Genomic DNA, 21,898 nt, shown 5'->3' with positions numbered 1-21,898 from the left:
TGGAGGAAGTGGTTCTCTGGGAGAAGCTTGGTTGGAATATTCTGAGTGCTTCACATTCTAACAGCAGCGGCGGCCAGCACACCCTTCTGGAAAGTCTCTAGTCCCCTAGCAGCCCCAGGGCTGTAGATGGGGATGTTATCCCTCTTGAAACACGTGCACCGCAGGGCCCAGAGAGGCTTGTAAGTCAAGCACCAGGCCTGGATGGAGAGCGTTCCAGCCAGGGTTCAAATCGTGGTCTGAACTTGTGCAGGCAAGCTGGCCCTTCCCTGAAGCCTGATGGGTTAGTGATGTGTTAGTGGCACAGTCCCTTCTTTTTTTTTTTTTTTAGTTTTTTTGAGAGTGAGAGAGTGAGCAGGGGAAGAGCAGAGAGGGGGAGAGAGAGAGAGAATCCCAAGCAGGCTCCACACTGTCAGCACGGGGCCCGACGTGGGGCTTGAACTCACGAACCACGAGATCATGACCTGAGCCGAAGTCGGACGCTCAACGGACTGAGGCACCCGGGCGCCCCCGCACAGTTAGCTCTTAAAAGCCTCGCTCACGCTCCTGTCTGGATAGTTCCTAGCCTGACAGCAGGCTTCGGCTGGGACGTCAACTCTGAGGCCCCAGAGCTGGCCACCTGCCCTTCACGCTGGCTACGGGGCCGCTGTTGCATCAGGTCGAATAGCATTTTGAGAACTTGTAAACTTGAATGTGTGGTGGCCTTGAAGTAGAGGACGGTCTCTGGGATGGGGCAGCGAAAGGGAAGGTGAAGGCATGTCCCCCAGAAGGCCCAAGGGAAGTGTGGCCAGTGTCCCATCGGTGACCCAGACTCCACAGGAACCTCTAGGTGACACCCAAAAGCTATCTATTAGTTTCCCTTAAACCGTGATCCCTGAGGTAACCGTTCCCAGACAAGATGGCTCACCTGTCTTCCTCTTTTCCACAGCCAGATGTAACGGAGAAGTACGGGTCGGCCCCGGAATATGGGAGCTCCGTAGATGGCCACCCTGAGGTCCCAGAGGCCAAAGATGGTACCAATGCTTGTAGCCCTCAGCTGAGGCCTGGGAGGGGGGATGGGACCCCACGCCGTGAGACGTGGCTGTGTGGCTCAACCCTAACGGGTTTGGACAGCTGCTGCCAACGTGCCTCCAACTTATACACTGCCTGGAAATAACACAGCTGAAAAATCCGGGAAAAAGAGAGAGATGACCTCGTTGAGGTCACGTTTTATGAATTTGCTGGGGTTAGAATATTCTTGTATCTCTTCTCGTTTGCTAACCCCGGACCCAATCTCTCTGAGCCAAGAGTCCGCGGAGATTCTCGAGGGCTGACATGTTCTGTGAGAGGAGCTGGGGGGGCCCCTCGTGAATGTGCGATTCTAGGGGCACCTGACTTTGGGCCGTGCATCCTGGTTTGGGGGGGCAGGCGCGCGTGTGCGTGCAAACACGTGTGTGCCCGAACGCAGGGAGGGGCAGAGGGAGTGGGAACGGGTCTGGTCTTCTTTCTGTCTTTCATCGGGACGCCTCGGTGGGCTGTGTGCCGTGCTGATGGGTTTCTCTCTCATCTTGACAGTCAAGAAGAAATGTTCTACTGGCCTCAAACTGAGCAACCTAATGAATCTGGGCCGGAAGAAGTCTACCTCGCTGGAGCCTCCGGACAGGTCCCTCGAGACATCCAGTAAGAACCGTAGCCGAAGGCCGCTGTCACGGCACAGGCAGAGATTTTCGGTCTTGCTTTAAACGTTTCTGGGCGATGGCGAACCTGTCGCTCCTGGCTTCTGTTTACCTTTGCTGCAGGCCGTTCCTTATGCCTGACCACACTCTGTCTTTGCTGCAGTGCTGGGTCCTTTGCAGAAGTGCTGGTAATTGATTGCTGTCTCCCCGGTGCTCTTTTTATTTGATCAGTATTGAAGGAGCGTGGCAAGCAGGGCTAGGGGAAGGGGACCGGGCAGGGGGAGGACACAGCCCTGACGACTCACGGCGCAGGAGTGATGGTGGCTTCGTACCCCTAAACCACACGCTGTGTCCTTGTCATAGCTATAAGGACTCAGGGAAAGAACCTCTCCCACTCCAAGATCAGGCCCGAGCCCTGAAGGTCGGGCAGGAGCTAAACAGGGTGAGGTGGCATCCTTGGGCACGAGCAAGGATTCTGAGATGGGGACAGTGAGACCCCATTAAGGGAGAGACAGAAGGATACAGAGGATGTTATGGGTGCTGCTAGGCTCATAGACGTCATCTCTCCTCCCCTCTCAGCCTTGAGGAAACTGAGGCCTTTCCCAGAAAACATCCTGGGTGAGCCTCTGTCCTGGCTCCCAACCTGGGACTCCTTGCGATCACTCCGGAGCCTGAAGGCCATTATGATCCACCTTTAGGCCTTTTCTTCTTCCTCCTGGAACCCATGTCCCAGCCCTGGGCTCCTTTCCTGAGTCCCAATTGAGTTGTGGTTTTTGAGGCTGGCGGAGTAGACGGGTGGGGCAGGAAATCAGCAGAGGGGCCCTCACCTTTGGAGCCTCATTGTTTCTCTGGCCAGGGCACCGGGTAGTGGCCCAGCTCTGCCAGCCCCTGCAGCCTCAGGGGGCACAGTGTTTGGCACAAAAGCCTGGTGTCACTGAGCCACTGGGAGATGTGACTGGATTATTGCTGGAAGTCCCTTCAGCAGGGAAGCATGTCCCTGTCCCCTGTGGCTAGGGAAGGGGGCCAGAGCAAGCACATAGCTGTTCTCTTCCTCAAGATGTGGCATCTGGGCTCCCTGCTCTCTTGGCCCAGAGTTCTCTGTGGTCCAGAGAACTGTGATAGACAAGTGGGGGCACCGCCTGGAAGAGCCAGAATTCCTAGGGCTTGGCCTTGGATTCCTCTACTTTGCAGGTGTCCTTGTGGCTATGTCCGCGTGGCCTTGAGGGACTCATGATCCCCACTGTATGCCCCGCACTGGGTGGGCCGGAAGGCGGCCAGGCTCCGTGACCTGCTGCGTGGCTTAGTTCAGCCCAGTTAGGGCTCAGAACAGCTTCCAATCCTCTAGAATGGAGGAGGCATCCGCTTCGTAAGCCGGTCCCTCTGGGAAGGTGAGCAGCCCAGAGAGAGGTCCACGGGCTGTGCAGGGGGTCCTGAGGACTGGATTTTACTCATCTCTGTAGCCCCGGGGACAAGGCCGTGCTTGGCCCATGGTGTCAGCTCCGTATATGTCCAAGTGGAAGGCAGGGGGAAGGCGTGTCCTCGGGAAGCGGAACCCAATACTTGCAACCATTTGAGAACAATAAAGGATTGCATGACCGATGCACCCCAGCGCTGGCCGCCTCTGCTGGCCCACGGAGAGAGGGGCTCCCTGGTGGGGAGGCCTCAGGGCACGCGCCCTGGGCGCTGGAGGTGAAGGTGGCAGAGTTCGTGCCCTTGAGAAGCCCAGGGTCCGCTTGGGGAGGCTGACGCGGAAACAGGTTTCACTGCTCTGGGATCCAGGGGTTCTGAAGGAAGGCCTCGCAGGGAGTGCAGGACCGGGGCAGGGCCCAGCAAGGCCAGCCGCACTGGGGAGGATGAGAGGGCGCCGGCAGAAGGGAGGAGGACTTGGCAGCCGAGGCCCAGTGATGGAAAGGTTGTCCGTCGGGGATGGTGACGGAACTAGGGCTGTGGAGGTCAGCGCGTGACGGCACCTGCAGCGAGGCGGCCCTGGCCGGGGACCTTCCTGCGCGTGGCCTAAGTGACCAGAGGCGGTGAGGAGGGCGGCTGCCAGTGCGGGTAGGAGGGTGAGGGGGCCTCGTCCTGTACACCCGCACCACCCGCCTGCTCTAGTCAACGACACGGCTCGCTGCCCTCGGGACAGACCTATTGCGAAGCGCGACAGGTCTTGGAACTGAGATTCTGGGGGAGCTTCTAGGAGGCCCAGAGGTGGTGGCAGCTACGGACACCCTTGTCCCCTCCGGCAGGCTACCTGAACGTGCTGGTCAACAGCCAGTGGAAGTCCCGCTGGTGCTCCGTCAGGGACAGTCACCTGCACTTCTACCTGGACCGGAACCGGAGCAAGGTGGCCCAGCAGCCCGTCAGCCTGCTGGGCTGTGAGGTGGTCCCAGACCCGAGCCCCGACCACCTCTACTCCTTCCGCATCCTGCACCACGGCGAGGAGCTGGCCAAGCTCGAGGTACCACTGGCCCGCGGGGGCGGGCGACGGGGCGCGGGGCTCCGGGCTGTTTGCTGCGCTCTGCGGACCGTCACCCTGTTCGGAGATGCAGCCTAGCCCTGCGTTATTTTTACTCCCTTGCATTTTACTTCTTTGCGCTTAAAAAAAAAAAAAAAAAAATTGTCTACTCCCTTTCTGACCTCAGAGTGGTTGTGTTATAGGAAAGGGACAATGAGTTACTTCCTGCCCTGAGGGCAGGAGGACTATTTATAACTCCCTGAGCTGCTTGAAAAACCTTCTGGGGATTCACAGTGGGTTTGGTTTGTGTATCACCAGATGGGGCCCCGTGCATAGAGGGGACGATTGTTAGGGCTTATCTGGGGCAAGAATGAGGTTTGTGATACCTTTTCTCCCACTCCCCACCCTCTGTGTGATGTGCTGTTACATTTACAAAAATAAGAGGTGACCTCATGCCTTGCACTGAGCAGGGGCAGGTCCGAGCCAGACTTCTTAACACGCAAAGAAACATCCCGTGGTTCACCCCTGGTCACCTAGTCCTTTACGCCGGGGTCTTCATCCAGATTGTGCTCCAATACTGCCCTCTGGTGGCTAAAAGCTCCGCCGGTTGTTTCCCAGGGACAAGCGTGTCTGTATCCACCCGTCTGTCCTGTTGACGGGTATCTATCTACTCAGTACGGTTATATCGTGAACAAGACAGGCTGTCACAGAACTTGGATTCTAGCGGGAGACTGGGGTGTTATTCAACGAATTACCCAGTGGATTACTTACAGTTGCTGGAAAGCCGTGGTGGGGGGTGCTGTGATGTGTGCAGAAGCCTGCATGTGGGGGGGAGGCCAGGGTTGGGAGGCTGGGAGGGAGGGAGGGTTGACCCTCAGAGGTACAACCACTGGCATACAAAGGGAGGCCCTGAACAAAAGGGTTCAGGGGAGGGTGGCGGGCTCAGATTCGGATTTCGAGATGCCCCCTCCAGCTGCTGGGTCAGGGAAGGACAGAAGGGGAAGGCAAGAAGCAATGTTGGCATTTTAAAAGATACCCAGTGTACATATTTGATTAGAATGCATTGTCCCCTGGGGGAAAAAAAAACAAACAAACAACAGGCTCCAACTTCACCGGGATTTATTTAGTTATTTATTAGAGCCAGCTGACCTGGTATAAAGAAAGGTATTTAAGAGAACCTTTCTTGGAAGACTGTAGTAAAACTGGAAATGAAATTCGAATTTTGTTATGTCTTAGGGATTCAGTCTTGTATGTGTGGATTAGGTTGACAAACCGTTGATAAAATAGAGGTGTCGACCTCAAATGCATATGGTGTTAATCGTTCTCTCCGGGCTCCTTGGCCTTCTAGAAATACACGTGTGTGAATCACATCTGATACTCGGGACAAGTGTCCACGGCGTCACTGAGGTGGCATTATCCCCAGTGGCAGGAAATGTTATTTGGACTCACCGGGATGAGAGAAGCTAGTGGCAGTGAGGGAGCATGGCCCCAGGCTCTCTCTCCGGGGCCCTGCCCGGCCGGGGCCTCGGGGCCGGGAGGGCTGGGCACCGGACGACACACTCCAGCGCTGCTCACGTGCCTCTCGGCCTCCCCCCAGGCCAAGTCTTCCGAGGAAATGGGCCACTGGCTAGGCCTCCTGCTCTCTGAGTCAGGCTCCAAGACAGACCCGGAGGAATTCACCTACGACTACGTGGATGCCGACAGGGTGTCCTGTATCGTGAGTGCGGCCAAAACCTCTCTGCTGTGAGTATTAAGGGGCCTTCTGCTTCACGCTTTCCCATTCCCAGCCACGCTTCAAGACTGGGGCCCAGACTGGCCTCCGGTGGCCCGTTCCGCCGGGCAGGGCGGCAGCTGAGGACTCAGGGTCAGCCCCGTTCTGTCCGGCAGCAGGAAGCCCCGGGCCCCGGGAGCAGCTGAGAGCTAGGAGCGGAGCCAGGCCTTGGGCCGGGGGCAGCCACGTGCCCTTGGCCTGGATGGACGCTCTCCAGCTCCTCGGGGCAGAGTCGGAGCCTCTCCTGACCGTCCCCTTTCCTTGTTGTGGATTCAGCACTTCGTCCTGGCTCCCCTGCTGGGATAGGCTCGCTCCGCAATAAGCAGGGTTCGTTCTTCTGCTTTCCAGACAAGCAGACTGGGCTCAGGGAGAAGCGGTCCCGGGTCAGGATGCCGAGGTGGCTCTGGCGGGAGCCGGCCCAGCCGCTGCAACGGGATCCGTTTTCCTGGGTACCGAGAGGGGGGCGTAGCTGGCCTGGGCTGCTGTCGTAGGTCCTTTGAGACGGGTGGCTTTGGGCCACCCTGCCCTGATCTTCCCCTTGCCGTACCTTGCCGGCTCTTCCAGACTGATGCAGAGGAAGTTCTCAGAGCCAAACACTTACATCGATGGCCTGCCCAGCCAGGACCGCCAGGAGATGCTGTATGACGACGTGGAAGTGTCGGAGCTGACGGCCATGGTAAGGACACAGGCTGGGCTCTCCCCTCCTCCTCCCACCAAGCCTCAGTGCCAGAGATCGGCAGGTTGTCCCTGAGACTGGCAGGTTCCCAGTCACCTGCAGTGTGCAGGAACCTAGTGCAATAAGGCCATCTTTTGTGCAGCGTACCTGGCTTGGGGACTGGTCCGGCGAACATAGCTGGTCAACCACGCCGGTCGGTATGAGGGGTGGGAGGTGTGGCGTCGGGATCGGGAGCAGCGACACCATTAACCACTGAGGCCCACACTGATGGTGAATAGTCATAGTGACAGCAGGTTCCAGTTCCTGGGCATTGAACTCTGTGCCGTGCTAAGGGCTTCTGCGGATTCTCTCACTGAATCCTAACCGCCTGGTCAGAGGCACCGCTAGTCCCTTTCTCTACAGAAAGGAGATTTTGGAGCAGTAAGTACTATGTCCTGGGTCTCCCACCTCCTGAACGGCAAATCCAGGGCTCAAACCCTGGCCTTGTAAGTCCAGCTCAGTGGAAACTTCCCCAGGAGGCTGGTCTCTGTGACCTCAGCGCGGGGCAGGGACAGGAGGCGGGTCCGGTGCCCCCTCCACAGCCCGGGGAGCAGAGGCCGTGGTGAAAGCCACCTGTCTCTCCTCTGCAGGTGGAAACGCTCGAAGCCGCCCCTGTGACAGACGCTCTGAGCGAGCCCCCGCCGGACCGAGTATACCTGGACCTCACACCTGTCAAGTCCTTTCTGCACAGCCCGAGCAGTGCACAGACCCGGGCCCACTCCCCACTGCCATCCCACCTGGACCCCCCAGCCGAGGCTCTCCCTGCAGACCCGGGCCCTGCCCCAGATGAGCCCCTCGGAGAGCCTCCAGAGAACCCCAAGCTGCAGGTAAGGCTGTCCTCTAGCAGGTGGGCCGGCCTCGCCTTCGCGGCCCCTGGGCCGGCTGAGCCGCGTTCGCCTTCTCCCAAAGCAGACGTGGCAGGAGAGTCCGGAGTCTGAAGAGCCTTCCGGGAGACTCACGACAGTCAAAATCCAGACCGAACAGCAGAAGATCTCCTTCCCATCGAGCTGCCCCGACACTACGGCCGTCCCCCCAGCGGGGGCCAGCCCGCCTGTGAAGGACAAGCTGAGGGTGACCACTGCAGGTGCCTGTGCTAGATTAGCATGGAATGTTCTGGAAGGGGCTTGCAGAAGTTAGTCCAGTTCCTTCCCTTTCAGACGAGGAAGCAGAGGTTCAGAGAGGTGAAGGCACTTGCCCAAAGTCACACAGCAAAGAAAGCGTGGGCCCAACTTTCTTGTCTGTCCCTGCCAGGCCGGGTTGTGTCTGAGCCTGCACAGTGGGTTGGGCTGGCTCTTGTGTCCCAGCCTGGCTGACCTGGGGGTTCTCCTCTGTGGGTCTGTAGAGATCAAACTGGGCAAGAATAGGACAGAAGCCGAGGTGAAGCGGTACACAGAGGAGAAGGAGAGGCTCGAGAAGAAGAAGGAAGAAATCCGGGGGCACCTGGCTCAGCTCCGGAAAGAGAAACGGGAGCTGAGAGAGACCCTGTTAAAATGCACAGGTAAGGGGCCTCCCAGGTGGAGGGGTGTGGGCTTCCCGGGGGAAGAATCTGGATCTGTGCACCGGGCCTGCGGGCCCGTGAGCCTTCGCCGCATCGGTGTTTGGTGCAGGTGGGTGCTCCCCTGCCAGGTCCTTCCCCCATCCTGTCTGAAATGTTGCTATGCTGTACAGAGACCCTCTGATCTGCCGTCAACAGGACCAGGAGGTAGTGGAAAAAAACCGGTGGGAGGAGGAAATCTCTAAAAACTACATATTTAGGCCGCCATGTTTTATTTTCACTGAAAGCACATTCTGTCTTGGGGTGCCCAGGTTGGTCAGTTAAGTGACCGGCTCTATGTCATGATCTCACAGTTTTTGAGTTCAAGCCCCGTGTCAGACTCTGTGCTGACAGCTCAGGGCCTGGAGCCTGTTTCGGGTTCTGTGTCTCCCTCTCTCTCTGCCCCTCCCTGCTTGTGCTCTGTCTCGCTCTCAGGAATAGCCATTAAAAAAAGTTCCCTCTTGTAATGGAGTGCCAAAGCCTCTGGCTGAGGTGTAGGCCAGCCAACGGGAGTCCCGGGTCGCCTTTCCTGTGTTAACCACACCTGCACCGCGGCATCCATCATGTCCAGGCTTGATCTCTTTAGTTCTTTATTCCATTTTTTGAGAGAAAGAGCCGGCGAGCAGGGGAGGGAGACAGAGGATTGGGAAGCAGGCGCTGGGCTGAGCGGGCGGAACCCGACGTGGGGCGTGAACTCAGAGACCGTGAGATCGTTACCTGAGCCGGAGTCAGACGCTTAGCCAACCCAGGCGCCCCAGACTTCGTTTCCTTACAGTGAACACACACTTAAGACACTTGCCAGGAAATCTCCTTGTAGATGATTTTCTAGATCCTCCTCCCACCAGTCAGCAGTCATTTCCTAGAAACTTGCCTTTTATAGGACCTTTCCGAAGCACTTACGTCATTTTCATAGAGTCCACATTTGTGCTTATCTGCTATTTAAATTGCAGACTTGCACCAACCAACACAACTGGTCTGCGCAGGTCTGGGGACAAACCCAGAGACTCCCGGGAAGCTTAGCATGTGATTGTGCCCCCATGACCCTCCTCCACCAAAGTCATCCACTGTCTTTGTTCTAGAATAGCGTTACTGAGCTACAATTCACAGATCATACAGTGGACCCATTTACAGTGTACAAGTCAGTGATTTTTAGTATCTGTACAGATCTGTACATTTTTACCACCCACACTCATTAGCAGTCACTCCCTATCTCCCCCCAACCCTCCCATCCCTAGGCAGCCCCTAATCTATCAATTGGCACTACTGGTTTCAAAGGTCCAGTGGTCTTGGCTGCCAGCGCACAGGGGTAAGGAGACAGTAGCTGGCTTTCCTACGGAGCTGGGACATGCGCTAACAAGCGTGACCAGAGGCACACCGGCCACAGTCCTTGTAAACCTGGAGAGCAAGCCGGGCTGGGGGTGCAGAACCGGGGATCCCCCGCCCTTTCTCTTCTAGGGGGATTTTCTGGGTAGGAGAAAACTTTTACTGTATTCTCCTGGCAAGTAAGCCCTGAAGATCTTAGGCTAGTAAGTCACAGACCTGAAGAAAGTAATTCTCAAAGTAGCGATACTGACTGCTAACAAGGACTCCGGTTCCAAAAACATCTTTAACATTTTGTCAGCTTTTTCCCTGTGAATTTTTCCTTCAACAGTGGGCCCTGTGACTGCTTGTCCTCTGACAAGGGCTGACAGGTGGCCACTTACCCTAGACTTGGAAACAGGGCCAAGTTATTCCAGTGGCTGCTGGCTCAGGACTCTCTATTGAACACACATGGCACCGTTGTTCCCCCTGGCGGTGAGCTCCTAGGCCAGCATTTCTTGGTGCTACCGCACCAATCTGAGAACTCTAGGGTGACAATAAAACAGGATTGAGAAAGTAGCAGGGCTGAGGACCACCACTCCGTTCGGCTTAGAGAAGCCCTGAGTGCCAGCAGGATTGAGGGGACTGCGTGGGGCAGGTGGGAACAGCACAGGCATCCTCCGAGAGTCAGTAATAAAGCTGCTCTCTCCCTCCCTGGGCAGTTGCTATGACAATAGGGGCCCTCAGTTTTGATACCTGCTAAGAACCTACCAGAAGGGACCTTGGCCTCTGACTTATGCCCTGTTATGAAGGCAGAGCTCTCTGCCCCCCAGAGCTTTCCCCAGCCTCTGCGGAATGCTCACGCAGGCTCCGACCCTGAGTGGTGGAGCCAGAAATGTGGGCCACATCCACCGGGGTTCTGTCTCCACCGGGGTTCTGTCCCCTGAAGCCGGATAAATTCTCTGCAGACAAGGGAGTCCTGGCCAGCCTGGAGCAGAAGCTGAAGGAAATCGACGAGGAGTGCAGGGTCGAGGAGAGCAGGCGTGTGGACCTCGAGCTCAACATCGTGGAGGTGAAGGACAACCTGAAGAAGGCGGAGGCCGGGCCCGTGACGCTGGGCACCACTGTGGACACCACCCACCTGGAGAACGTGAGCCCCCGGGTGAGCGGCAGGGTTCCTCTTGGCCGCCTGCACGACCTCCGGGGCCGGGGCTGGGGGAGGCGGGTCACGTGCCCCGCCCTTGGCTCAGGCCTCGCTCTCCTCTCGCCACCACAGCCCAAGGCTGCCACCCCCACCCCTGCCCCAGACTGCACCCCGGTCAACTCTGCCACCGCGCTCAAGAACAGGCCTCTTTCGGTCATGGTCACGGGCAAAGGCACCGTCCTCCAGAAAGCGAAGGTAAGCGGCGGTCACACCCAGCCTCCTGCGGGGCCACCGTGGACGGCAGAACTGTCACTAAGGCGGGGTCCCTCGTCTGCCTAGGGTAGCACGTCCCCGCTTTGGGCGCCAGCTCTGAGCGCTCGGCTCTCACACAGGGGCTGAGGCTTCCTTGTGCCTTTGGCTCCGTCTTCGGCCCTGAGCAACCAGAAAGGCGCGGGCACTTGGTCCAAACGTTCTTACCGGTCACAGCCCGAGGACCCTTGATCCTGCAACTGTCCACCCGTTGGTTACCCAGTAGATTCCAGGGTGATAGCCTGAGTTCAGAGACAAGCTGTGACGGGCGAGTTTCCAAGTCAGAAAGTCAGTGATTCTTAAAGGCCTACTGAAGGGACAGGTGATAGGATTTGCCTAAAGCCCCCCAGCCAGCTGGTGGCCAAGGGCTTGGTAAGGTGTAAGCAAGGACAGAGTGCCCTTGCTGGGTTTCTCCCTGAGGGCTAAAGTGTTAGCAGTCTCTTCCGCCTACGAAAGACCATGCCCCGAGCTGCCTTTGTTGGTGGCAAACTCAGTTCCTTATTTCTGTCCTGATTACCTGCCAGAGAGATTCGGGGGCACGTGCACCGATGACTAACTCCTAAATCCACATGAGCATGTGAGGCTCTGCTCCCTCACTCCCAGCATGCTCTGCTGTGCCACAGTCTCCGAATCTCTTAACGTGTGCCCCAAACTGTGAACAGACAACAATTACCGTCTCCAATGCCTCTAAGCTTCAAAAAAAATACTTCTTACCCCCTGTAGCAACCTCCATATACACAGAACAATGTTAACTAACTCTCTTCTTTGGCGGGGGGGCGGGTGGTGGTGCTGGTATTTGCCACCCTAGGAATGGGAGAAGAAAGGAACAAGTTAGGAAACGAGTTTCATCTAAAGACTTTTCCTGCCATCGTGGACCTTGGAGACAATCCTGCTTCATTAAAGTCTTTGTTCAGAAGGAAAAAGGACTATGGTACTACAGGTGGAGAACACTGACTAAGAGGAGGCTCTGTCCGTCTTCAGAGCCAAAGAAAATAATATATAACAACAAAAAGAGGGCTTCTCTGGAGACCTAAGTCTACTGAGTGGAAACAATCCGTTGTTGTATTCAGGTGTATTCTGTGTTTCTTCTTTGAAGTTTTCATCAACTGCTGTATCAAGCTTTGTAAGTAGCGAAAAGCTTCTGATGGTGGGACTTTGGTGGGAAAGAAATCAAGGTAGCAGGACCCTGACCCACTGGTCGTGTGGCTTTGGTGACCGAGAAGACCTGCACTCTGGACTGTCACCTCTCATCCAAGGCTCTTCTCTCCAACATTAGCAAGTCCTACTCAGTCTTCCGTGGTTTTAAAACAGCCTCGATATCACCTGTGTAAAGCCACCCATGACATGCTTTTTGAAAAAACAGGAACAGGGGAGAATATTTGGGACCAAGCTGAGGTGAGGTCCCCACTAAGTTCAGGACTTTTTTTTTTTTCCAGCCTCAAGCAGGCCTGAATCAATTGCTTTTAAATAAAATTTTAAATGATGCTGTATTATATAGGGGGAAAAATGTTTAAAATCCTGTAATTTAGAACAGCGAAAAGTGTCTTTTTGAGATTTGAAAGTATCTTTTTGAGATCGGACTTTTTACGTTACCATAGGAGAAAAGATGACCCAGCGTTTACAGATTCCGTCCTGTGGCCAGGCCATTTTTAAGGGAAAAGTTATTTAAGTTCTGCGTAATGTCCAGGCCCCTTCCGTGAAGAAGGTGGCGAATTTTGTTTCGGGGTGACTCTCTCTCCTCTTAAAATTGGCAGTGCTGTTCTTCTGTGTCTTCTCTTCTGATGTGTCTGTTGTTAACACCGATTGAAACATTTCATCTGTCATTTCTGCCTCGTTTCGGGGGCGGGGTGGGGGGCGGTTATCAATCAGAGTTCTCTAACACTGGTTCCTGAGAACTAAAATTCTTCTGATTTCTACGGTCTTTCTAATCCCAGGGCATTTATTTTCTTTGTGCTATATACGCTTGGTGCCCTTTACCAAGTGATGAGTTCGATTTTTTTTTTTTTTTAATAAAACGTTAATTGTATTTTGGGTTTTTCCTTGTTATTTCACGGAATTATCTGGGGCAGTGCCTGGTGACTTCTGCCTCAAGGGGGCAACGTCTTGGTTATTTACCTACTAGACTTGAAAATACGTCCAGTAAAAACTGGTGGCAGTGTGATCCCAGCGTCGGTAAGGCTGAAAAGGATTTTCACAGTGTAACTGTACAGAACGCAAAGGAAACCTGTGTGATCGGTTTCTGCAGATACATGACTGAAAATCAATACGCCCGGAAGTTAAACACACTCCTAAATCATTCTTGGGGCAAAGAAACGGACCGATACTTGGAAGGTTGCCTAAGGAGCGAAAAGTTCCATGCGTGAATGCGCTTATTTCAAAAAAGACAAATCTGGCTCATTGAAATCGCTAATAAAAAGACAACGTAAAAGGCCCGTAAGTTTCAGGAGTGTGTCTTTTCCGTTTTATAAAGTTTTAGCGTAGTTCTGATACCAAAAATCCAACACAAATCACCAAAGAAAAACCAAATCTCATTTTTGGGGACAAAAATGAAAAAAACCCCGAATATTGGCAAGTGAAATTCAACAGTGTTTAAAGAATCATGCAGCGTGACCTGGTCATGTTTATCCACGGAAGCAACGGTGGTTCAACGATTAAAACTATACTAATGGGCCATTTATGATATGAACAGATTAAATGTGAAAAAGAACATTATCTCAAAGGAAACAGAAGAGCATAGCACAAATCTCAATACTCCTAATAAACACTCTTCATAATCCAGGAATAGAAAGAAGTATTCCTAACCTGATAAAGTAATCCACAAAAATAACACATCATGATGGGAGATCGCTTCGGGTCCAGAAACAGATACCACTGCTTTTTAAAACATTCTTCTGGAAGTCCCTAGACAATGCAAAATGACATGAGAAAGTACTAGCACAAATATCAAAAGGAAGAAATAAGACTGATTATTTACAAATACCTTTCTAGAAAAGCAAATTAACAACAGGAGTAGAGCGTCTAGCAAGGTGGCTGCAATCAGGGTCATTCAGAAAATAAAATTTATGACCTATTTGCACTGTTTTAATTTTTCCAAGGAGAACATTTTTCTTTTTTAATGTTCTATTTTTAAGAGACAGAGGGTAAGCAGGGGGAGGGGCAGAGAGAGAGAGAGACACAGAATCTGAGGCAGTGAGCCAGGCTCTGAGCTGTCAGCACAGAGCCCAATGCAGGGTTCGAACCCACGAACTGCAAGGTCATGACCTGAGCTAAAGTTGGACATTTAACCAACTGAGCCACTAGTTTCAAGTTTTTATTTAAATTCTAGTTAGTTAGGGATGCCTGAGTGGCTCAGGAGGTTAAGTGTCTGACTTCAGCTCACATCATGATCTCACAGCTTATGAGTTCGAGCCCCACGTCGGGCTCTGTGCTGACAGCTCAGAGCCTGGAGCCTGCTTCAGATTCTGTGTCTCCCTCTCTGCCCCTCCCCTGCTCACTGTGTGTGTGTGTGTGTGTGTGTGTGTGTGTGTCTGTCTCTCAAAACGAATAAACATTAAATTAAAAAAAAATCTAGTTAAAAAAGGCCAGTTTCTTTTAAAAGGAAGAAAAAGTCTTGGCTGGTTAGGCAATGAGATAGGAATTCTCTCTGCCACTATTGGGATGCTGAGAGGGTTGAACTATTCAGTGGTACCTTCCCTAGAAAAGGAAAAAAAAAAAAGGCTCAAGGTCTGGGATCTAAAAACAGAAGCAGTGTTTTCATGTGTAAGTCTGTGGGTTTTGTTTTTTTTTTAAGTCAAAGCAATTCAAATGGGATGTCCAAATATCAGCCCTGACCCAAAGAGCCTACGCTGTAAAATGATTAAACTTGCTGTTAAAGACTGTGGGTTCATGTAAGTTCTCAGACATCACCCATCGGCACCTGCCAGGTGGACATCCCTGCTCTGATGTCACCTGCCCAGGCTAAAGTAGTAACAGGAGTGAAAATATCCTTGAACACAAATGACTGTCGTGAAGGTGCTTGGTACGCTGGACCTTTCATTTGAAATGTCTAAGGATACCCTCAGGTGGCCTCTTCAAGTACTTTAGGTCAAAGCAGCCTTGAATATTTGCATGTAAAACATTTACATTATTTACATTAAAAAGAAAAGACAAAGGATCTGGATATCTGGATGTAGGTCACAGCTCCACAAAGGTTTCTACTGAAAACCCAAAGCGAAAGGGCCACAACCAAGGGGAAGGACTGATTCCTAAACACTGCAGGGGTAAGTACCTGGTTTGCCAGAAAACACTCCAACTAAAAAGCCTTTTTGCCACACGGGTCCTCTTAAGTAACCAACATCATATCCTGAGACATTCCTTTAGCGAGAAGCAAAGCCACTTAGATAACATAAGATCGATCCTTAAAAAACGCCAACACCCTCTAGGTTTCTTTATGCTGTATTTGTTTAAGAATTCCAATCCTCTTTGTCCTAAGAAAAAAAAAGCAAGCAATAAACACCCCCCAAGTAGCCCCCCTACGTAATCTCTCGAGGAAGCCCCCCCAAAGGGAATGTAGCCCAGGACCTGGGACATCTTCACCTGGCCCCACCCCCATAGTCAAACAAGTTGGTTAGTGGTCACATTCCAGTCCCGAGCCTTTTTTAGGTCTTTGCCACGCACAGATCCAGAAACCAGAAGAAGTCACAAATGCCACACAAGCCCCTTGTCGAACCGAAAGCAAACGCACTAGGAAATCTTTGGGAAAAGAGGTGTGAAAAGGTCCACACTTTTTCCATCTCGAAATGCCGTGGCTTCAGTGGTCCAAACACCACTCTAGTCCGCGCCTCCTCCTATGACCGTTCCCAGCGACATCCTATTTAGCATCTGGTGAGAGCCAAGGTTGCTCCAAACAGGCCATCAGGGGTCTCCACGCTCCTTTGTTTCTCCTCAGGGGAAAGGCGGCCGACGACACGAGCTCACCGGGGCACAGCCAGGCACAGCAATGTCAATTGCTTACAACTGTAAGCGTGCAAATACTTACATGTCAACACTTTTCAGCATCGGCATTAGTGGTGGAGTCAGGTGTCGCAGTGTCCCCAAGCAGCACGGTCTGCAGCCGGAACAGCTCTTTGTGGCGGAGGCACGTGGGCGGGAGGGTTCTGCGCGGAGCCGGAGGCAGGATGCTCCACGGACGCCGCGGCAGTTTCAGCGCCCGGGGTGCTCAGACCTGGGCAGTTGCTGGGAGGGGTCTCGGCGGGAGCCACGGGCCTTGGGGGCATCTCCTCTCAAGGACCCTGGGAGAGAAATGAACCTTGAGAACAGGAGGAGGGTCTGAGTCATCTTTTCAGCCAAATGGCAGCCTCTGGGGCCCTGCGTGGCTCTCCCTCCAGAGCCCGAGCCCGAGCCCATGTGCCAGATCAGAGGCCCTGTCGGCGCCCTTCAGGTCCGCTCCCCGGCCTCCGACAGCCTTGCTCGGACGGTGGCCGAAAACCCAAAGCTCCCAGGGGAATCTTCTGGTCGCTGGCTCCCCTAACTTGAAATTCCAGAGCAGGAGCCACAGTGGGCCCGTAAGGCTGCCCAACATTACTCTCCGTCTGGTTGAGGCCCCTTCTCTCCTGGACAGTTCCCGAGCTCTCCTCAAACCGCCAGTGCCCCCTCCTGTCCTCACTCTCTGCTGACGGCTGTTCCTCCCGTTTTGCTGAGAGGGGAGACATGTTCAAAAAAGAATTCCCCCCAGCCTCCACCCCCCCACCCTGTCCCCACCAACCCGCATCTGTGCCTGCGTCCTCTGTCTCCCAGACACCCCGCCTCCGCTGCGCTCCCGGCCCAGGCCCCCCTGGGAGACCTCCCTCCCAGGATATGCTCAGCACCCACACGCCGCATGTTGCACCTGCTCCCTGTCCGTCTCCCCCGCTGGCATGGGCGCTCCGGCAGGACAGGACTGCTTGTTCACTGCCATATTCCCCGCACCTAGAACCGCGCCCAGGGTGCAGGCGGCCCCGCTCAATGTCTCGAGCGGGAACGACAAACGACTGCATGAGTCCTTCTGTTGAGCGAACGCCCTAGAACCTGCCTTCGGCGGAGTCCCTGGGGGCTCAGCAGGTCTGAGGGTCACCCCCAGCTCCCACGTGCAGAGCGAGAGCCCCACTTACGTTTCCCACAGTGGGGGCCCTGCCAGCCGTCCTGGCACTCGCAGCGGTAGCTCCCGTTCTGCAGGATGCAGGTGCCCTCGTGCATGCACGGGCTGGGTTTGCAGAGGTTGACGGGCTGCTTGGCTTCTAGAAGGGAGAACGTGCCCAGCAGGCCCAGCCCAGGTCAGCCCCAAGGCCCTCGACTCCAAGAAAGCCCAGAACAGAGGTGAGGCCCCTGGAGTAGAGCAGCAGCTTGGAGGTTGGCACCTGGTTGGTGCCCCACACTGCTTGGCTAGGTCACAGACCCGGCGTCCACACAGCCTTCCTTCCCTGCTGCATATGGAGACTCTCTCTCTCTCTAACATGCTGTGCACATAGCAGTGTTTACCATTATTATCACGGACACACTTTTAAAACAGCAGGAAGGAGGTCACTGGCAAAAGGAGGCCCTGGGGTCAGGCTGGCCTGGCCATGTTTGTTCCCAGCTCTGTCATTCGCTACCTAGGTCGGTGTCAACCCGGGCCCTCAGATTCCTGGGGGCGTCTGCGGGTATCCTAGGGATGTCTTCTGTTCAAACGAGGTACGAAACCTCTCAAGTCGGGAGAGAGGGATTTTTTTTTGTTACTCAAATTCTCTGCACCTTAAATGTCAGATTGGGTCAGCTGCGCCCGGGGCAGGGTTTCACGCGAGCGGGGATTTAGCAGAGAAGCCAGCGCACGGACCGCGCGGGGGCAGCTGGGGGGCGCTGCCATCCTGGCGATGACGCACCCAAGGGCGCAGGCTGAGTGCCCCCAGCCCCACCCCGGAAGCAACAATGAAGGGTGTGGACTCCCCCGCTCACCTCCACATATCCACTGGATGAGCGCGTCCTGGTGGTGCCTCAGGTCTGCGTAGGTTGCCACGTGGAGCAGGGAGTCCCGGGGACCCGCGAGCCTCCGCAGCGCCTCCCTCAGCACGGGCCCCACGCCCACCACCAGGACAGAGACGCCATTGTTCCTCAGCTTCCGGACGGGGACAGCCGCGTCCTCCGCCCCCAGCCCGCCTGTGAGCACCACCACAGCCTTGGGGACACCAGGCCGGGCGCCCCTCTGGACCGTCATCACCCTGTCATGGATGTGCAGCAAGGCTGTGCCCGCCGAGCCCACCCCGCCCAGGTAGGGGGCCTGGCTCACGGCCCGCAGCACCGCGGCGCGGGTGGCGTGGGTGTCCAGCCCGAAGGCCACGCGGACCTGGCCGCCGTAAACCACCAGGCCGACCTGCGTCACGTCGGGGTTCACGTCAAACCGGAGCGCGCAACTCCTCACGAAACTCTGCATCCGGGCGAAGTTCTCGGGCCCCACGGAGGCCGAGGCATCCAACGCGAAGACCAGGTCCAGGGACCGTGCCTGGCAGCCTGCGGGGACAAGCGGAGTGAGCCCCGGGCCAGGCCCTGCCCAGCGGAGCCCCCTCCTCGGCACCAGGCCAGAAAGGGGGGCCGCCCTGGGTTGGGCCAGCCAGTCGGCCCGCTGCAGCCGCCACCCTCCGCCCGCTCCTCGAACGTGAGGACACACGAATGCCAGGCTAGACCGCATTCCCAGACTCCCCGGCAGAGAGAGCTGAGGCAGATGGCCACACCTGTCTCATGGGATGTGGTCGGAAACGACCGTGCGGTCTCCAAACCCTGTCCTCGAGAGGAAGCTGCTTCCCTCCTACTTCCCTTCTCCCCACCTCCTGCTGGCTGAGACACAAGGACCTCAGGCCCAGAGGTGGCACAAGAGAGCCAAGCCACCATGCTGGCTGAGGCCGCACTCACCTCCTAACTGTGAGAGGAAGAAATGTCTAAATCGGCTGTAAGCCACTGGGCTCCGGGGACCCTCTGGGACAGAAACTCGCCCGCACCCTCATCCATTCCCTTCCTGGGCACCCTCCGTGTGCCATGAACTGGACTCGAGGCGCTGACTGTACCAAGTGGACAAGATGGGCCCACGCCCCGCCTCAAGGGGCTGTCTGTGGGGTGACAGACAGGAGACCCACACAGAATTACAAATTACGTGAGCAGGCTTGGGGGCCCAAACCAGGCTACTGTGAGAGGGACCAGCAGGAGCACAAAAGCAGATCGGGAGAAGTCAGGGCCTCTCTGGGAGGAGTAAGCGTGAGCTGAGGGGTGGGTGGGTGGGGTCCTGAGGCAGGGGGAGGCCCCGAGTGGCTGGACCCCCCTACCCCCACCCCGCACCGTGCTGGGGCTGCAGACAGATCTGAGGAACCAGCCACAGGGAGCTCTCAGAAGCCAGCGGAAGGAGTCTGGGTTTTCTGCCAAGTGCGGAGGGGAGCCAGTGGATCGAATTTATCGGTTTTTAAACACCACGCCAGCACAAGGAATATCTGAGAAACTGGCGGCCCGGGGAAGCCTAGGAAGGCATGATGGGCAACTATAACGCAGGGTCCTGGACAGAATCCCTGGAACAAAAAAAGGCCACTAGGTAGAGACTAAGATGTGAACAAAGTATAGACCTTAGTAAATAATAATATATTTGTGGATTCATTAGCTATGACAAATGCACCCTGTTTTAACGCCTCGTAAGAGGAAGCACCGTGGAGTCCTGGGACCTCACCTGGCGGCGGCCGGCTGCACAGCTTCCCCTGCAGCTCACGGGTTTGGCGGAACAGGTCATGTGGGCCGGCGTAGACCAGGACGCGCTCTGGGCTGCCTGTGATCTCCTCCAGCTCTGCCCGCACGGCCTCGGTGCCCACTCCCAGCAGGAGCAGCTCTCGGGCCCTCGCACGACGCGCCGGGCCGGCCACGTCATCCTGGGAGGGTGACTCGGTGAGCAGGACCACCACTCTGCGGGGACGGTCCTGGCCCGTCCTGGCGGCGCTCCCGAAGCCGCGCTCAGCCGCCTGCCGCAAGGCGCCGCCCGTTAGGGTGGCGCCCCCGCCGAAGGGGATGCCATCCAGGCTCCTGAGCAGGTCCGGCACGTCCTGGTACTCGCCCACGGGCACGGCCACCATCAGCTCCCCGCTGTAGCGGGCCACACCCACGCGGGCCCGGGAGTCCTCGCCCAGTGAGGCCTGCACAAACCGCTTCACGAAGGCCTTGGCCCGCAGGAAGCCCTCCAGGGTGGTGCCCGCTGAGCTGGCCAGCAGGAAGAGGACGTCGATTCTGCATTCCGGGCTCAGCTTCGGGGCTGCCGGGATCACAGCAGCCGTCAGTCACGCTATGACCCCCTGGAGCATGGAGGTCGCCGTCCCACCCGAGATGCCCAGCCACTACACCAGGCAGGAGACACCTCCCTCCCAGGAGGGAGACGGGGCAGAGAAGCAGGCGACACGGGCTGGGGCGCATGGCACAGAGTTACACCGGCCCGGACACGGCTCTCCCTCCTGGCTCTCACTACGGGTCTCCGTCTGGCCACTTTTTAAAACTTAAACTTAGAACTTTCTTCCATTATGGTTAGTGCTTCTTGTGTCCCTGTGAGAAATCTTTGTCTACCTCAAATCAGGAAGATATGCCACGTTTTCTTCCAGAAACTTCACTGCTTTGTCTTTTACGTTTAGATCTACGATCCATCCGGAACTGATTTCTGTGTCTCTTACAAGGTAGGGGGTCAAGATTGTGTTCTTCCATAGAGATCTCCAGTTGACCCAACACTACGTTTTTTAAGTTATAATTTTTTACAATAAATAAAAAATATATATAATACATATATTATATAATATTATAACGTTATATAATATATATATCAATATATTGTATAATATATAAATATATTAATATAATTAATATATAATTATATATTATATTTGTATAATTAATAATTTAATAATTAATAATATATTATATAATAAATATATATTATCAATATATTATTATAATATATAATATATAATAAATATATATTTTTTATATATAATAAAAGTATATATATATTTTTTAAGTTTTTGTTTAATAAGCTCCTACTGTGTGTCAAGCCTTGTTACAAGGCACTTTCCATCTACCTCATTTAAAACGCCCAGCAACCCTGCAGGGTAAAGCCTACTATAATTTTCATCTCATACCAGGGGTTAGGCCCTTTGCTCCTGTTCCTATGAGAGGGGAGAAGAGACTGCCCACAACCAGGACTGAGAGTCGGACTGGCATCAGCCTGCACCTGAACTCAGCAATGCTCAAAGAGCAAGCAGTGGCCATTCTAAAGATAATACGCCAGGGGCCGCTGTCCTACCCAGGGTATCACCACCTGAGTTATTTATTCGTGGAGCACTCAGAGGCTGTATCACACGAAACAGCAGATCGGCGGTGTGCCTGCAAAGTAGGTGGCTCTAAAACTCAAGGGCCAGTTTCTACCTAGGAGCTAGCGGGGTGGGAGGTTGGTAGGGGGAGCCCAGGTTCCACGGCTCCCCAACGGTCAGTCTCAGAAGTCCCGTGCATACGTACCGCAGTTAGCCTCCCCTCCGAAGGCTGGTGGGCAGAGGCAGTGGTACCTGTCCAGTCCTTCTGGAACACACGTGCCTCCATTCTGGCAGGGCTGCGAGTCACAGGCGCCTATCGGAGAGAGGCCCATTAAGAGCCTAGCACGTCAGCTCAGAGGCTTGAAGGGGTTTGGCCAGAGGTGTGAATCGGGCAGACCACCCTGCGCCCCACCAGGGCCCAGCTCCCTTCTTCCCTTGGGACCACTAGGAAACTAGCCACGAAGTCTGTGGCAAAGAGGGGACAGAAAGCGAGTGAGGCACGTAAAGCAGGGGCCGGGTGGCCGATGTCAAGGGCACTCAGTGATGGGCTCCCCAAGGCCCTGTGTGAATTACAGGCTCAACGGACCCTGGACTGTTAGGGACTGAATTGTCTTCCTCCAAATTCATATGTGCAAGTCCCAGCCCTCAAGTCCTTAGGATGTGACTGTATTTGGAAAGGGCCTTTAAAGAGGAAATTAAGGCCAAATGA

General features: G+C 54.9%; 2 protein-coding genes across 13 annotated transcripts in view; one reads left to right on the top strand and one right to left on the bottom strand.

Moving 5' to 3' along the window:
* Positions 1–11,711, top strand: part of AFAP1L2 (actin filament associated protein 1 like 2) — a 37,643-nt gene extending 25,932 nt beyond the window's left edge. For 2 of the 12 annotated variants that reach the window (XM_047072725.1, XM_047072722.1), the window contains 11 exons: positions 926–1,010; positions 1,552–1,656; positions 3,896–4,107; positions 5,702–5,847; positions 6,440–6,551; positions 7,181–7,417; positions 7,515–7,674; positions 7,933–8,088; positions 10,392–10,573; positions 10,700–10,822; positions 11,685–11,711. In XM_047072725.1, the coding sequence (XP_046928681.1) occupies positions 926–1,010; positions 1,552–1,656; positions 3,896–4,107; positions 5,702–5,847; positions 6,440–6,551; positions 7,181–7,417; positions 7,515–7,674; positions 7,933–8,088; positions 10,392–10,573; positions 10,700–10,822; positions 11,685–11,711 (1,545 nt within the window). Of the gene's footprint in view, positions 1–925; positions 1,011–1,551; positions 1,657–3,895; positions 4,108–5,701; positions 5,848–6,439; positions 6,552–7,180; positions 7,418–7,499; positions 7,675–7,932; positions 8,089–10,391; positions 10,586–10,699; positions 10,823–11,684 lie in introns of all 12 variants that reach the window. The other 10 variants (XM_047072723.1, XM_047072719.1, XM_047072724.1 and 7 more) reach the window with 5 other exon arrangements.
* Positions 11,712–16,057: 4,346 nt separating this feature from the next.
* VWA2 (von Willebrand factor A domain containing 2) overlaps positions 16,058–21,898 on the bottom strand; it is a 35,402-nt gene continuing 29,561 nt past the window's right edge. The window contains exons 10-14 of the mRNA XM_047072716.1: positions 21,395–21,502; positions 19,575–20,147; positions 17,825–18,376; positions 17,005–17,130; positions 16,058–16,146 (exon numbers count right to left, since the gene is read on the bottom strand). Coding sequence (XP_046928672.1) covers positions 16,058–16,146; positions 17,005–17,130; positions 17,825–18,376; positions 19,575–20,147; positions 21,395–21,502 — 1,448 coding nt within the window. The remainder of the gene's footprint in view (positions 16,147–17,004; positions 17,131–17,824; positions 18,377–19,574; positions 20,148–21,394; positions 21,503–21,898) is intronic.

Source organism: Lynx rufus, unplaced genomic scaffold (assembly GCF_022079265.1).
Source record: "Lynx rufus isolate CCGP_SWC_20201006 ecotype Redwood Valley unplaced genomic scaffold, mLynRuf1.p SCAF_11, whole genome shotgun sequence".
NCBI classification, from domain to species: Eukaryota; Metazoa; Chordata; class Mammalia; order Carnivora; family Felidae; genus Lynx; species Lynx rufus.
This window is presented reverse-complemented; position numbering and strand designations above follow the sequence as displayed.